This window comes from Symphodus melops (genome assembly GCF_947650265.1).
Source record: "Symphodus melops genome assembly, chromosome: 21".
Taxonomy (NCBI): domain Eukaryota; kingdom Metazoa; phylum Chordata; class Actinopteri; order Labriformes; family Labridae; genus Symphodus; species Symphodus melops.
Window position 1 is genome coordinate 923,409 of NC_136711.1, and position 15,817 is coordinate 939,225.

General features: G+C 47.8%; 1 protein-coding gene across 1 annotated transcript in view; it reads left to right on the plus strand.

Annotated features, from left to right (window-relative positions):
* The window catches only part of dnah9 (dynein, axonemal, heavy chain 9), a gene marked incomplete at its 3' end in the record, with an annotated part of 104,117 nt that overhangs the window by 50,517 nt on the left and 37,783 nt on the right, over positions 1 to 15,817 (plus strand). Inside the window, 9 exon segments of the mRNA XM_079372339.1 lie at positions 42 to 215; positions 995 to 1,202; positions 2,021 to 2,186; positions 2,727 to 2,829; positions 3,875 to 4,114; positions 11,244 to 11,405; positions 13,407 to 13,577; positions 13,672 to 13,795; positions 14,295 to 14,437. Coding sequence (XP_079228465.1) covers positions 42 to 215; positions 995 to 1,202; positions 2,021 to 2,186; positions 2,727 to 2,829; positions 3,875 to 4,114; positions 11,244 to 11,405; positions 13,407 to 13,577; positions 13,672 to 13,795; positions 14,295 to 14,437 — 1,491 coding nt within the window.

The following is a 15,817-nucleotide window of genomic DNA, read 5'->3' on the forward strand; positions in this document are numbered from 1 at the left end:
ACCCCCCCCCCCCCCCCTTCTGTGTCTCTGTGTGAGAGCAGCTGGTCGACTACAGAGTGGAGTTCAGCAAGTGGTGGGTGGCCGAGTTCAAAACCATCAAGTTCCCGTCCCAGGGCACCGTGTTCGATTACTACATCGACCCCGAGAGCAAGAAGTTTGAACCCTGGTCCAAGATGGTTCCCCGGTTCGAGATGGACACGGACGCACCTCTGCAGGTACGGAAGCCTGTTGTTGACATCGGCGAGCGACACGTTGCTGATGAGATAAACAGATTTTAAATGAGGGACATTGCTGACACCTTCCCTTCAGCTGTGAACAGAGCGACTCATTGTCTGTCAGCTCATTGCACCACAAGATCCTAAACAACATTTTACATTTTAAACATTTTAAACAGCTTTCAAACACGGAGAGAAGAAAAGCTCATTTTCTCTCCGACTCGTAAACAATTCAGATCAGGTAAATAAGATCAAATCAACAGATCAGAACATATAAAGTCATATCACACAAAATATGTTCAATAGGGGGGAAAAAAAACGTTGCAGAATTGTGTTACTACAGCTCTTTGCTAATCTGACATTTTACCTGCCTCTTACTGTTTAAAGTCAACTTAAGGTCACATGACCTCCTCCTCTTCAACCCCTCTATTTCAGCCCTGCTCAGAACAGGCTGTTTCTGTGTCTGTAGCTTTAAATATGTAAATGAGCGGTGTCTGACCACGCCCCCTCTCTGGAAGGGCTCAGGTGTACTCGCTGCTTTCTGGCTCCATGTCCTATTGTTTACGGTGAGAAGGCAGACTCAGAGGGCAGAACAAACACCTAGCTGTGGGAGTGTCACCCACCTGGGGGAGGGGCTACTTCCCTTTGTGATGTCATGAGGGGAAAATCTTTTTCTTATCATTGGAGGGTTTGTAGACAGACGTTTTCCAGGTAATAATGAAAAAAGATCAGTAATTGGTTCCCATGTTTCTTCCTGTCCTTCTGCTTGGTGTGTGCAGGCCTGTCTGGTCCACACCACAGAGACCATTCGCATTCGGTACTTCATGGACCGCCTGCTGGAACATCGTCGGCCCGTCATGCTGGTCGGGAACGCCGGGACCGGGAAGTCTGTTCAGGTCGGAGACAAACTGGGATCTATGGACTCGGACAAATACATGATTAAAAATGTCCCCTTTAACTATTACACCACGTCTGCAATGCTGCAAGGTAGGAAGGATGCATCTGTCCTGCTGCAGGGTCTGATGTTTGTTATCTTTATGTAAACTGGAGAGTCAGCCAACACTGAAGCCGTGTGTTGCAGCTGCTGTCATCCGTTTGTCCTGTTGCTCGCTGGTTAGCATTTATACTCAACAAACTGTAGAGCAGGATCATCTTAGCTTCCTTTTCTTAAAGACGTTTCTGCAGGATCCGGTTTGATGACGAGCTGTGAAAGCAGGATATCTCTGTACTTTAATGTCTCTACATCCTGCTGTCAGACATGTTGGATGTGAACGTGCTCTTGTGGCCCGCTGAGAACGATGGGAGGATGGTTTTCAAAAGTGTCAGCGATACAAAGAGCATCGTTCAAACTTCAATGACACCATCAAGTTGTGAATGTTTGTTGACTGTTCAGACTTTATGCTGTTCACTGTGTGCTCTGATGACTGTGTGCGTCTACATTTCAAGTCACTGTGTTCATTTATGGGTCGGTACATTATTTGCATATCAGACAACAGGAGAGAGTTGACAGTCTTTGCATTCAGATGAAAACATAAATCTGTGAATCTGCATAATGAAAATGGATGATATCTGGAGGACGACACGTTGAAACCAAACAACATTTTGATTTGGAAGAAAGTTAAGTCAGAGAAATGTGCAGCAACTTTTTGCATCCTGTGACCCTGTCCCTTCTTCCCCTCCTGGTTAAATGAAACGTCTGTGAGCAGAACCATGACTCTCCATCTCTAAACTCTTCCATAAATTTGCAATTCAATCACTCAGCCTTCTTCTCTTCTCAGCGTTCATGTTTGTGCTCTCCCACACAGCGGTGCTGGAGAAGCCCCTGGAGAAGAAAGCGGGGAGAAACTACGGCCCTCCAGGCAGCCGGAGACTGATCTACTTCATCGACGACGTGAACATGCCGGAGGTGGACGCATACGGCACGGTGCAACCGCACACACTTATACGCCAACACATGGACTACAAGCACTGGTAGGGCCATGTCATTGAATAAAACATGAGTGTTTAAGCATTCAGGACACACATGATGCCTGGAGTGAGACTCTCCTGAGGACTCTTCTTCCCAGAGTTCCTCACTTTATTTTAAGGCAGCGTGATGAAATGATTGTTTCCTTGCTGTCGATGAGTCCGTCTGCCTCAGCATCTTTATGCAACCATGTGATGAGTGTCAGACGTCAGGTATAAGCTCCCTTCACAAGGCTCCTGTGGCTGCTGTGTGTGTGTGTGTGTGTGTGACACACTGAGGCCTTTCTGAACACGGTTCCACTGCGTCACACACCGGCCCGCTGGCTTAGACACGCTCGGCCATTAGAGATACGCGGGGAGGACTCGGGTATGAAATTGAGAGGAGCGGGGACGCTGCTGAGCCACGCCAGCTTAAGAGGGAGCTGAGGCGTCCATATCAACTGACACAGTGTGTGTGTGTGTGTGTGTGGCTGTTAAATAATGATTTTTTTTCTGTGTGTGTGTGTGTGTGTGTGTGTGTGTGTGTGTGTGTGTGTGTACTCCCAGGTATGACCGTAATAAGCTGCTTCTGAAGGAAATACACAACGTGCAATACGTGTCCTGCATGAACCCCACAGCCGGCAGCTTCACCATCAATCCACGACTGCAGGTACACACACACACACACACACACACACACGCACGCACATGTACGTACACACACACGCACGCACATACGCACACACGCGCACACACACACACACGCACACACGTTACTCAGGTCATGTGACCCGAGGAAGTCCTGATTTCCTTATAAAACCTTCAGTGTGACGTCTTACAGGCTCTCCTCTGATTGGCTGATTATGCAGCCACTGACTGCTCATTAAATATAATGAATAGAAAGTAATGAGGTGACCAGCTTTACTGTTTAAAACTCCTGTTGGAATGATAAACGACGGCAGTGTGTAAAACGCCTCTGCACACCTTAAAATGCCGACACAGTTAAACACGCAGTGCGTTCCATATAAACAGATGGATGTTTTTAAAGGCAGTGAAACGGAGAATAAAGGAGACATTTACAAACAGTGCTGCTGCACAGATGAGTGTGGCTGTTAAACGCTGTGATCGCAGCAGGAGCAGAGGAATACTTAAACCTCATACCAATGTTATAATCTGCTTCCCCACGGCTCCACGCCGTCTGCAGCTCATGGAGAAGGAAGAAAAAGGTCATTATTATTCTGTTCTACCACAAACAGCCAAAGTCGAACAGTCTCCTCGACTTCCTGAGACGCTGAAGGACGAGAGGAGTCGCTCAGAAGAAAAACATCGTGGATCATATGATGTTAGAGGTTTACCTGAAGCAGCAGGGCATGTTAGCACCTCCTTTTCTTATATACAGACTTAAATAATAAAGGTGGACTTAGTGTTAAAGGCCCCATTATTGAGTCAAACATGGACACATCATGCTGTGTGCTCATCAGCTGACACCGATCGATCATATACCAACATGACGTCCTGTCAGGAGAGGCAGAGACACTTTATACTCTACAGTCTGATTTCAATACAGGACAGAAAAACAAACAGTGATCCCAGTTCAGTCAGAGGACGTCCTTTCAACGCAGAGTGGCGTGAAGATATTTAAAGCTTCACTCACAAGGTGACTTTGTTTTGACTCCATCATTAGCGAGGCGTTCACTGTCTCCCTCCGTCCGCAGCGGCACTTCTGCGTCTTCGCCCTGTCGTTTCCCGGCGCCGAGGCCCTGAGCACCATCTACACGTCCATCCTGTGTCAGCATGTGCGAGGAGACGGCTTCAGCCCCGCCCTGCAGAGGAGCTGCCCCGCGCTGGTGCAGTTAGCCCTCGCACTGCACCAGCGCGTCTCCTCCACCTTCCTCCCGACGGCCGTCAAGTTTCACTACGTCTTCAACCTGCGAGACCTCTCCAACATCTTCCAGGTGACACACACAGCCGGCGCGCCTCAGGGATTCATGCACATTACGACCTCGGCTTAATCTATTCACAATTAAACGTTGCAGGCAAATTGAAAAAGTTCAGGTTTTTTCTGGCTCTGCTTCCCACGTGGAAAGAGCCAGGCTTCTGTCACTAATTTCTCATCTAAATTATTATTGATTTAAGAGCGGGCTCCCAAAGTCTGAAGAAGTCTGAAATAAGTGTAACAGAAAATAGAATGGATTTGCACTTCCACGGCTGTTAGTAATGATTTAATGTATTTAAATGAATATAATATCAGAGCGAGGAGGCGGTCGGGGGCAGAAGCTTTTGGGGCGATATTTCTGTCAGAATCCTCCACGGTTTCACGGAGGCCAGGCTCCCTCATTTAACACACACTGTTGTATAATTAATGCTTTAAGCCACTCAGCTATAAGAACTCCATATTTCATAATTCCATCTCGGAGAAGACAACGACAGCTCTTCCTTTGCTCACACTGTGCAAAGTGTATAGGAGGAGTAATGTTCCCCGGGAAAGCTGCACTCATCGATATTCTTTAGACCAAAGTGGATCTGGTTACAGAGCAGCAGCCAAACCCACCCAGACTGCCCAGCTCCACACCGGTCCTCTTATTGGATGGTCATGAGTCTCATGTTTATCCCTTCAGATGACGCTCCTTCCAAATGACTCACAGCACTTTAACCTTTTTTTAATCTGAAAGCCCACTTCACCAAACTCTGAATCTGAGTTCTTTGGCTTGTGGTGAATTCTTGTGAGTGAAGACAAGTTATAAAAGTAGTTGTGTTTGTGCAGGATGCAGCAGTGCATGCTGAAGCTGTTTCTCACCGTGCACCCTTTAAACACCGACTGCAGCTTCACCTGAGAGGATCCAATCAATCTAAAGTTAGAAGCAGGACAGAGAAGCTTCCTTCATGATCACAGAGCAGCTCTCTGATTGGTCCTTTAATAATGGCTCATGGGATAAATGTGAAACATGCTGCCCATGAGTAAAGCTCTCTGTGGCTGTGAAAATAAAGCATGCAGTCTTTAGCAGGAGCTGTTTTAACTATTGATTCTAATCAGTGTTAGTGTGATTGATCCTCCTGCACTTCTACAGTCCAACAGCAGCAGGAAGCCTTTCATTAACACTTAAAAGTCTGAAGTGTCTGAATTCAGTTCAATTCAAAAAAACTTTATTTGTACCGGGGGGGGGGGGCACACAGAGCAGGGGGGGGGGGGGCACACAGAGCAGGGGGGGGGGGGCACACAGAGCAGGGGGGGGGCACACAGAGCAGTGAAGAGGCTCTGTGTTAATAAGAACAATGGCCCGGCTTCCTCTGAGCTCGGTCCGCTCAGAGAGAGACTCTAACATGTGAGGACAGGCGGGGAGAGGTGAGCAGCTCCCCGCTCGGCCCCCGCTCGGCCCCCGCTCGGCCCCCGCCGTGCCTCTGAGCTGCTGCACCTTCAGATGTGGGGAAGTGTTTGTGCACACAGCACAAACGCTGCCTGTAATTTCCAGCAGGAGGCCTAAACGCTTGTCACTCTGTGTTTTCCGGCTTGACGTTTCAGATGTTTGGCTCGGCTGAAATAATTGGGGGTCTTTTTTGTGATGCGCTTTGTTTTGTAAAACTTTGAAACTTGGAAATGTAGCCGGAGGCAAACATCTCATTTTGATCAACTGTAATGAGCCTGAGCGCCGAGCGCAGAGACTCAGCCAGCTCACAGCGCGCTCTGCAACAGAGGCAAACCCAGACAACAGGCGAGCTCTCTCTTTACCTTTGCTCCTTTTATTCTTCACTCTCTAAGAAGTGCTTTTCAATACAGACGTCCAGGAAGAAGCTTTCTGTTTAACTAATCGTCTCAAATAGGCTCAGAAGAAAAAGTTTTTGTGTCTGGCTATTTGAAGAAGTTTCAACTTCTACATTTGGACCGAAGCTCACATCAACATTTCCAACAATCTATACAGAGACACAGTTATTGATCAGTATCAGCACATATTGGAGATGCTCACAGAGCCATGTATATTTATCACTGATGACCTTTGACCTGATTCAGACAGGAAGTTTGTTCTCAGGCAGTGAAGTTGAATTGTGATTGAACACACGGATGTGTGATGCGTACATGCTGCACATCAACACAGACGACCCTTTAAAGAAGTCTTTGGTTCAGTGTTAAACATGTTGAAGGTCGAGTTTAGAACTTCCTGCTTCACTCACTTAGCTTCCCTCCTGTGATGTTTCCTTTTCTCTTCTCACACTCCCCCAGCATCGGGGGGGGGGGGGGGGGGGGGTGATGAAGCCTGGTGGATGGTAAATTGGATGTACTGTAAGGGAAGTGGACAAATAGCACTCATAGACTCAGACAAACAGTTTGGCGTTGGACTGAGAGCGATGTCAAAGAGCCAGCGTTGGTTGTCTGCCATGACCAGCGGGCCTGTCTGCTCTACGTCCGACTAAATGAGCTCCTCCACGCACACACAGAAGGAGGAGGAGGAGGGAGGAGATGGATGGACGAGGAGAGTGCAGGAGTGTGCACTGAACAACATGTCTGTATGATGTTCTGAGGAGAGTCAGCTGGGTGCGTTTGTTAGCCGAGGTTTGAAGCGTTGTTTGGGGCTCAGAGCAGCTGTCAGACGAGGAGGAGAGCAGACAGAGAGACAGGATGGATACACGCCTCTGTAATCCCTCTGCTCTGAGGACAGGCACGATGAAGGACACCTAAAGTTCCCTCTCCTCTTCTTTGATGGGAGCGACGAGGAGGAAAGATGGTCATAAAGAGTTCCCATGTGCACGGGTTCACTCTGACACCATAAAGGCACGGCGCCATGACTGACAGTGAAGTGAAGCTCCTTCACACACGCACTGAACTGAGACGAGAACGAGACAAGATGCTTCACTCAGATCTTCATCTTTTTTATTTGAACACAACTTTATCCAAACAGCCTCTTTGCTCTTTGACTCTTCTGTTGGGAAGGCTGCATTATTTTACATCCCACTGTTAGGGTGCAAATAGCCCAGTGGTTAGCCACGCCCACAAATGGCAGTCATTCCTTACTGTGATGAGGTATTAAAGACAGGTGGCTGTATGCTGTAACCTGTCACCACAGGCTGCATCATGGAGTATTGTGTGTGTGTGTGTGTCACCGCTCAGAGACTAAATGTGACATTTGAAGGAAACAGCTGATTAAAGTGAAGATAAGTTGTGAAGATGTCGGATCAAGTTCTGGATTTTTTGTTTGATGAAGAACTTCAGTGAACCGATCGTGAGCGAAGACAGCTGATTGAGTTAATTGGAAAATAGATCTGTGTGACATCGTCGTCACGGTGACGTGATGCGTCCTGAAAACTACAGGAAGCAGTCACCCCGAGCAAGAGGAGGACTTGTCTGAGGACGGATCGCTGAGGGACACACGGCTGAAGATCTGCACGAGTACAAAGGACGAGATCCTTCACACATGCTCGAGGACGTAATCTGAGCTTTAGAGCAGCGTGGCTAATTGTGACTCAGTGAAAATCTTCCTCTGCACACACACACACACACACACACACACACACACACACACACACACACACACACTTCCCATCTGCAGCATTACACAGAGGATTTAGCAGCCAATTGTCACATTGAGAAGGCTGGGATATGAAGGCGGATCAGATTCAGCTGGCTGGACCCCGGAGATGATTCTGTTGATTGGAATAAGTTGTGGGGCTGGAAACACTCAGCATCTGTTTGCCTCTGCTTCGCCTCCTGGGTGACGGCGCGGCGCGGAGGGGAACAAACGGCGCCCGGGCGCCTCTTCGTCCCCGTCCTCATCCTCTTCAGCACCTGTTCTGTGAGGCGCCCAGATTGAGCCTTGTGCTGGCTGACTGCTTCCTGAACGGCCCTGTGGGGACGCCCACACGTCACACATTTATCATCAATCATTCACAAAACACTTAACCCATCAGTCTTCAGATTCTCTGACTTCATTTGGCTGAATTTTTATTTTTTAAGATAGAGAGACAGAGAGAGAGAGAGAGAGAGCGCGAGCCAAGGTCGGATTCAAACCCACAGCAGGTGACCTGGTACATGGGGCGCTAAACATAACCACTTGACTATCCGGCGCCTGATTGGCTGTTTTTGGAAGAAGAATAAAAAAAAGGAATAACTGAGGTGTGCAGCCAGACGACCATGAAGTTTACTTTTATTATTCTACAATGAAAGGCTCCGCCCACTGAGCCTGTTTTAAATCATGTTCAGATTTATCACCATAAAGAGATGAAGTCAACAGCAGGATTTAACCCAGCAGCTTATTATAACACCTCTGCATCTTACACTGTTTAGACTTTACTCCACTGACACATGAACGTCTTCACATGAACAAAACAACCACCTGAACATCACATGACCTGAAGATCCATCCATCCATCCATCCATTCATCTATCTATCCATCCATCCATTCATCTATCTATCTATCCATCCATCATCCATCCATCCATCATCTATCTATCTATCCATCCATCCATCCATCATCCATCCATCCATCCATCATCTATCTATCCATCCATCCATCCATCCATTCATCTATCTATCCATCCATCCATCATCCATCCATCATCCATCTATCTATCCATCATCCATCCATCCATCATCCATCCATCCATCCATCCATCCATCAATGTCTTGTGTCCTGTCTGTCTGTATACTGCTACTGGATGCCTTGAATTTCCCTCGGGATCAATAAAGTATCTATCTATCTATCTATCTATCTATCTATCTATCTATCTATCTATCTATCTATCTATCTATCTATCTATCTATCTATCTATCTATCTATCTATCCATCCATCATCTATCCATCATCTATCCATCCATCATCCATCTATCCATCCATCATCTATCCATCATCTATCCATCCATCATCCATCCATCCATCCATCATCTATCTATCCATCCAACCATCCATCCATCCATCCATCATCTATCCATCCATCATCCATCCATCCATCCATCCATCATCTATCCATCCATCATCCATCTATCTATCCATCCATCCATCCATCATCTATCCATCATCCATCATCCATCCATCCATCATCCATCTATCTATCCATCATCCATCCATCCATCCATCATCTATCTATCCATCCATCCATCCATCCATCATCCATCCATCCATCATCTATCCATCATCCATCTATCCATCCATCCATCCATCATCTATCCATCATCCATCATCTATCCATCATCCATCCATCCATCATCTATCCATCATCCATCTATCCATCCATCCATCCATCATCTATCCATCATCCATCTATCCATCCATCATCCATCATCTATCCATCATCCATCATCTATCCATCATCCATCATCTATCCATCCATCCATCATCTATCCATCATCCATCATCTATCCATCCATCCATCCATCCATCCATCATCTATCCATCCATCATCCATCTATCTATCCATCCATCCATCCATCATCTATCCATCCATCCATCCATCATCCATCCATCTATCCATCATCCATCATCTATCCATCCATCCATCCATCCATCATCTATCCATCCATCCATCCATCCATCATCCATCCATCTATCCATCATCTATCCATCCATCTATCCATCATCCATCCATCATCCATCATCTATCCATCCATCCATCCATCATCCATCCATCATCTATCCATCTGTCCATCCATCCATCCATCCATCCATCCATCATCCATCCACACATCCATCCATCATCTATCCATCCATCTATCCATCCATCCATCCATCATCCATCCATCCATCCATCCATCATCCATCCATCCATCCATCCATCCATCCATCATCTATCCATCCATCATCTATCCATCCATCCATCCATCCATCATCCATCCATCCATCATCTATCCATCCATCCATCATCTATCCATCCATCATCCATCCATCATCTATCCATCCATCCATCCATCCATCATCTATCCATCCATCCATCCATCATCCATCCATCCCTTCATCCATCCATCCATCCATCATCTATCCATCCATCCATCCATCATCCATCCATCCATCCATCCATCCATCATCCATCATCTATCCATCATCCATCATCTATCCATCCATCCATCCATCATCTATCCATCCATCCATCCATCATCCATCCATCCATCCATCCATCCATCCATCCATCATCTATCCATCATCCATCATCCATCCATCCCTTCATCCATCCATCCCTCTAACTTGATGAGTGTTATGATGATGGATCCTGTGAAGGACTCGTAAGTCATCGTGTGTCACCAGGAGGCTCACAATCAACACAAGAACAAAATACCATGTTAAGGCTGGCGAGGAATCATGGGAGTGATTCTCTCTGCCACACACACACACACACACACACACACACACACACACACACACACACACACACACACACACACACACACACACACACACACACACACACACACACACACACACACACACACACACACACACACACACACACACACACACACACACACACACACACACACACACACCTGATGGAAACACACTCTGACCGTTAGAGCGTAGTCAAGACGACAGAGCGACGAGCCGATGTATCCGAGTGTCAGTCACATGACGACCGCGTCCTCGTGCAGCACTCTTTGACTTAACACCCCGTGTTTCCACGGCAACGATAATCATGTTGTGTCAGTCATGGTGACGAGACGCGTGGCGTTAACGATACAGGCTGTGATAACGGTAAACATTGTTTATATGTGGAACATGTTTTATATCTTCGGTTAACAAACGCATGGCGGCGTGCCGGGCGGCGAGCACTTGTTTCATTTCCAGCCTCACTCAGAGTGCTGACTGGTGAAGTTAAAGTGAGTGTGGTTTCATTCTCAGAACACATTACAGTCACACACAGACTCATAATTCTCCACCCACAGGACTTATCTCCCCGTGCAGCAGCACTTCTGAGACAGCCAGATGAAAGAAAGCCTCTGCCATTATTTCTGAGTTTCTGTGGCACACCTACGAGCGGCGTGCCCACTCAACATCCAGTGATTGAGCCGCGGTGACTGTGCTGTGCTTCCCTCCTTGTTGTGCTGTGAATGAGTCAAATCAGGTTCTGGAGTAGATCTAAGCCTTCCTCTCCCCCTCTCTGCCCAGGGCGTTCTCTTCTGTACCGCCGAGTGCCTCAAAGCCCCTCCGGACCTGCTGAAAATCTACCTGCACGAGTCCAGCCGGGTCTACAGAGACAAGCTGGTGGAGGAGCAGGACTTCCAGCTCTTTGATAAGCTGCAGGCGGACACAGTGAAAAAGTTCTACGAGGTGAGAGTTTTAGCAAGTTCAGTGGAGGAAGACAGGAGGAGGAGGAGGAGGAGGAGGGGGAAATCATTAGGCTGCCTGCTCTGTGTCTGGACCTGGACATCAGCGGCCAACGCAGCGAGGAGTAAAAGGGATGCTGGGGGAGCCGGAGAGGGCGGGGGGCCAGGGGAGGGCCGGGGAGAATATTAATCAGTGTGGTATGTGGGGTCTGGCTGTCAGGGTCTGCGCTGTCAGCCCGGCAAATTGGAAAACATTTTAATGGTTTTCTGTCCACTGCTCCCCTCAGTGCCCTCTCTGGCTCTGTGGCATGCACAGTAGTCCTGGCACAATGAAGACGCTGTGTATGAGTACACACACCCACTCAGACAGGACCAGAACAAAAGCCCATCAGATATTTTATTCAGAGTTATCACATTCTGTAAAGTGAGGACGATTTGCCCCGGTGCCACAGAGCAATATGCAGCATGTTCTCCGCTATTTTTACATGCAAACAAGGACGTCTTCAGAGAGCGAGGAAGTGACGCCGTGACAGCAGAGCAGAATACAGATGGAAATTTAAGAGAACAAATCTCATCCGTAGCACCTTCTGCCAGTTATTTGCCCGTTGAAGTTTGCAGGAAACAAACATCCCTCCGAGACACGCGGTGAAATATTGGCAGGCCGAACGTTTCCAGGGTGAAAATGAAGTGGGTCACCCTCTGCACAGCTGTGATTTTCAGCTGCGTCCCTGTCCACACTGCTTAAGCTTCACGCCTGTGTTGTGCTGACAGGGCTCAGTCGTCTCCACTGCCTGACTGATATGAGATTCATGTAAACAAACACTGAACGCCTCTCTAACAACAGATCTGCTGCTTCGGGATTCTTTTGAATTCATTGGTCTGATTTCACAGCTGTTTGTTGCTGCAGTATTTACAGACATTAATTGATCTGTATGACCTTTCCCACATCTTTATAAATTATTATTTTTCATAATTCATCAAATATCTTCAGCATTATTTTGGCTCTATCGTCCCATATATGGAATATTTGTTTTATTTTGGTTTGTAACTAAGATCCACAGCAGGCAGCTTTAGAGAGAAGTCAGTAATTATTTAATTATTGTTTGAACCTGGTCTTTGTTGCTTTATCTGCTTTAAAACACGTTAAAGGAAGAATGCACAACTTTTAGATCCAGTAGGTGGCACATAATGGATACAAGGCGTGACCTTTTCAAACAGCAGGCCGCTGCCTTTTATTACATCACTGCTGTATTCATTTATATCCTGCAGGGTTTCCTCTCTGCACATCGTCTCTTCTTCACAGCTGCTGATGCTTTGAGTCAAGCTAACCACAGGCTGAGAGCACCTGTCAATCAGCTCAGCTACACGCCTCTTATCCTTCATCCAATCAGAACAGCCCGGGTTTGAATCCAACCTGGGGTGCCTTTTGTCACGTCTCACTCCTCGCTCGCTCTCTCTCTCCCTCTCTCTCTCTCTCTCTCTCCCTCTCTCTGTGTGTGTCTCTCTCTCTTTCCCCCACTCTCTCTATCTCTGTCTCCCTCTCTCTCTCTCTCTCTCTCTCTCTCTCTCTCCCTCTCTCTCTCTCCCTCTCTCCTACTCTCTCACTCTCTCTCTCTCTCTCTCCCTCTCTCTCTCTCTCTCTCACTCTATCACTCTCTGTCTCCCTCCCTCTCTCTCTCTCTCTCTCTCTCTCTCCCCCCCCCCCCCCCTCCCCTGGAGTGCAGTGAGTGAACAAACAGGTGGGAGTGACGGCAGTGAAGCCTTTGACACATGGTCACAGGCGCTTTATGAAACATCGATGCTGTAGAAGAGAATAACTCTCAGTCTGTCGGTGTGGTGTGCAGAAACAAGGTGCTCACTGTGTTTCTATGGTCACAATCTGTTCAGACAATAAGAATAATGTGAGTGTGAGCAGCTCTGTTATCCGGTCACCTTAAAGGTTTGAGGGGAACAAAGGCGGAGCTGAAAGGGTTAATGAATCCCTGTGTGTTCCTCTCCCTCCTGCACACGTAGCTGCCGTATTAACAGGATCCTGGAGTCTCCGCGGGGGAACGCGCTGCTGGTCGGCGTGGGCGGCAGCGGCAAGCAGAGTCTGACCCGACTGGCTGCGTTCATCTCCAATCTGGACGTCTTCCAGATCACCTTGAGAAAAGGCTACAGCATGGCCGACCTGAAGGTGGGATCAACACACACAGCTCTGCACCGCTCAGCCTGTCAAACAATGTGATCACATGACCCTCTCTCTCTCTCTCTCTCTCTCTCTCACCCAGACTGACCTGGCGTCGCTCTACATCAAAGCTGGCCTGAAGAATATCGCCACCGTCTTCCTGATGACTGACGCACAAGTGGCAGACGAGAAGTTCCTCGTTCTGATCAACGATCTGTTGGCATCGGGTAACAGCAGAGAGAGAGAGTGGGGGGGAGAGGGGGGAGAGAGAGAGAGAGGAATGCTGTGATGCTTTTCTCATCAGCAACACGAGAGACGACTTTGATTGTTGAAGGATTTCGTTGCAGCCATGACGACCTGTTTCACTGCTGCAGGCTTCTTCAGCTTTTCAAACCCAGTTTAGACCCGATGTGTTTGAAAAGAAAGAGAGCAGAACTCCTGCAAGTCAAACTTTATCAAGTCCTCTTTATAAAGCAAATCATTGAGCAGGTGTTTCACTCAGGCTCTTCTGGAGGAGCAGTGGATCAGGAAGTAGGCCTGGACTTCAGCAGGCTGCTGTTTGTCTGCATGCACCATGTTAAGCAGCTGTGTGCATTAGCATCAGCCCTGGGTGTGAACTCTATGAACAGGCTGACTGTCAGCTGTGATCCTGTGCAGAGCTGTTGTTTAGTCTCATGGTGGCCATGTGTGTGTGTGTGTGTGTGTGTGTGCTTTCATTATTTGCAGGAGAGATCCCCGACTTGTTTCCCGACGACGAGGTGGAGAGCATCGTCAGCGGCGTGAGGCCAGAGGTCCGAGGCTCGGGACTGATGGACACGCGGGAGAACTGCTGGAAGTTCTTCATCGATCGAGTGCGGAGACAGCTCAAGGTGAAGCCGTCTTTGTTTGGTGCAGGAAGTCAGCGTCAGGATTTCACCTCCTTTAAATATACGTCCTCGTACTTGAACATGAACATCTGGCGTGATGATGAAACCTTCCTCCAGACACTTTTCTTTTCTGACATTTCTCAGATGAACTCGAACGCGTTCGGAGGCGGCTGTCATCGTTATAAATCACCGGCGTTTAGCTGCGGATAATTCCAGCAACGTGTGCAGCCGCTTTGTTCCCCCGAGGGAGAGCGAGGGAATCCAGTCATTATGACAGCGTGCACCTCCAGCCTGCTGCAGCCTCCCCCGGGCTGCAGAGCCAAGGCAGTCCCACGGGCACACGCTCGCACACACTCTCTGTCCAACACATTGTCTGTCTGGATGCAGTGCTCTGCATGTAGAGCGCCAGTGTGCACACTGAAATCACTATTTCCAGAGAAACAGAGACCAGCTTAAAGCAGGAAGTATTTACACACTGTGAGCAGGAAGTGAAGCGTCCTCTCTGCTGTACAACAGTGTCTTATTCTAATCTCACATTAACTCTGAATGTGCTTAAATCCATTTCACAATAAATGTCACTGAGTTTGATTTTTCCTACGATCAAAGGATCCCTGAAGGTTACACGTGTGTCTTCATTGTGGATCCTGTTTGATAACAGTAATCCACGAAATCACGACTTTTGATGCAGACGTGGATTTATTGAAAGTGATCCAACATGTCTGAAACGTCCGTGTGAGCGATGTGTCAGAACGCACGCCATCATCACACGTGACCTGACGGGGTTGAGAATACGCTGATCGTACGCCGTGTTCAGAAACATAGCGACAGCGAGCAGGCGGGCTGGTTTACTTATGTTCTCCGTCAGGTCGTAATCGTTCCGTCTCACGTAGTTCAGTCGTTAAACATTGTGCAGTACGAGTCGGAGGCATCGCTCACACAGCTGCACAGAAACACGAGAGACATTCGTTTTTCTCTCTGCGACACTTTGATTGCAGTTTGTTTTGTCTTTTAACCTCCTGATCTGGAAGCATCCGGATCATGTCGAGCTTCAGCTCGTCCACAGACAGAAGCAGACGAGCTGACGCTGAATTCATTGGACTCAGCAGCAGCCTTCGATCTTCAGCTTTGTTAATTCATGTTCCTCTTTATAAAAGTGTGGACGCATCGATTCTTCCTTCTCTTCACCTTACCTGACTCCGAGAAGAAATGAATGTGACTGTTATTAACTGCTCAGACAGTCTGAGAAACACAGGTGTTAAACAGGCCGAGCTCACACCTGGGACCTGAGGCCACACGGTGCTGCAGCTGAGCCGAACACTTTAAAATGACCTGATGAAATAATTCTCTTTCCCAGAGACAGTTAAACATCAGCAGCTTTCTCCG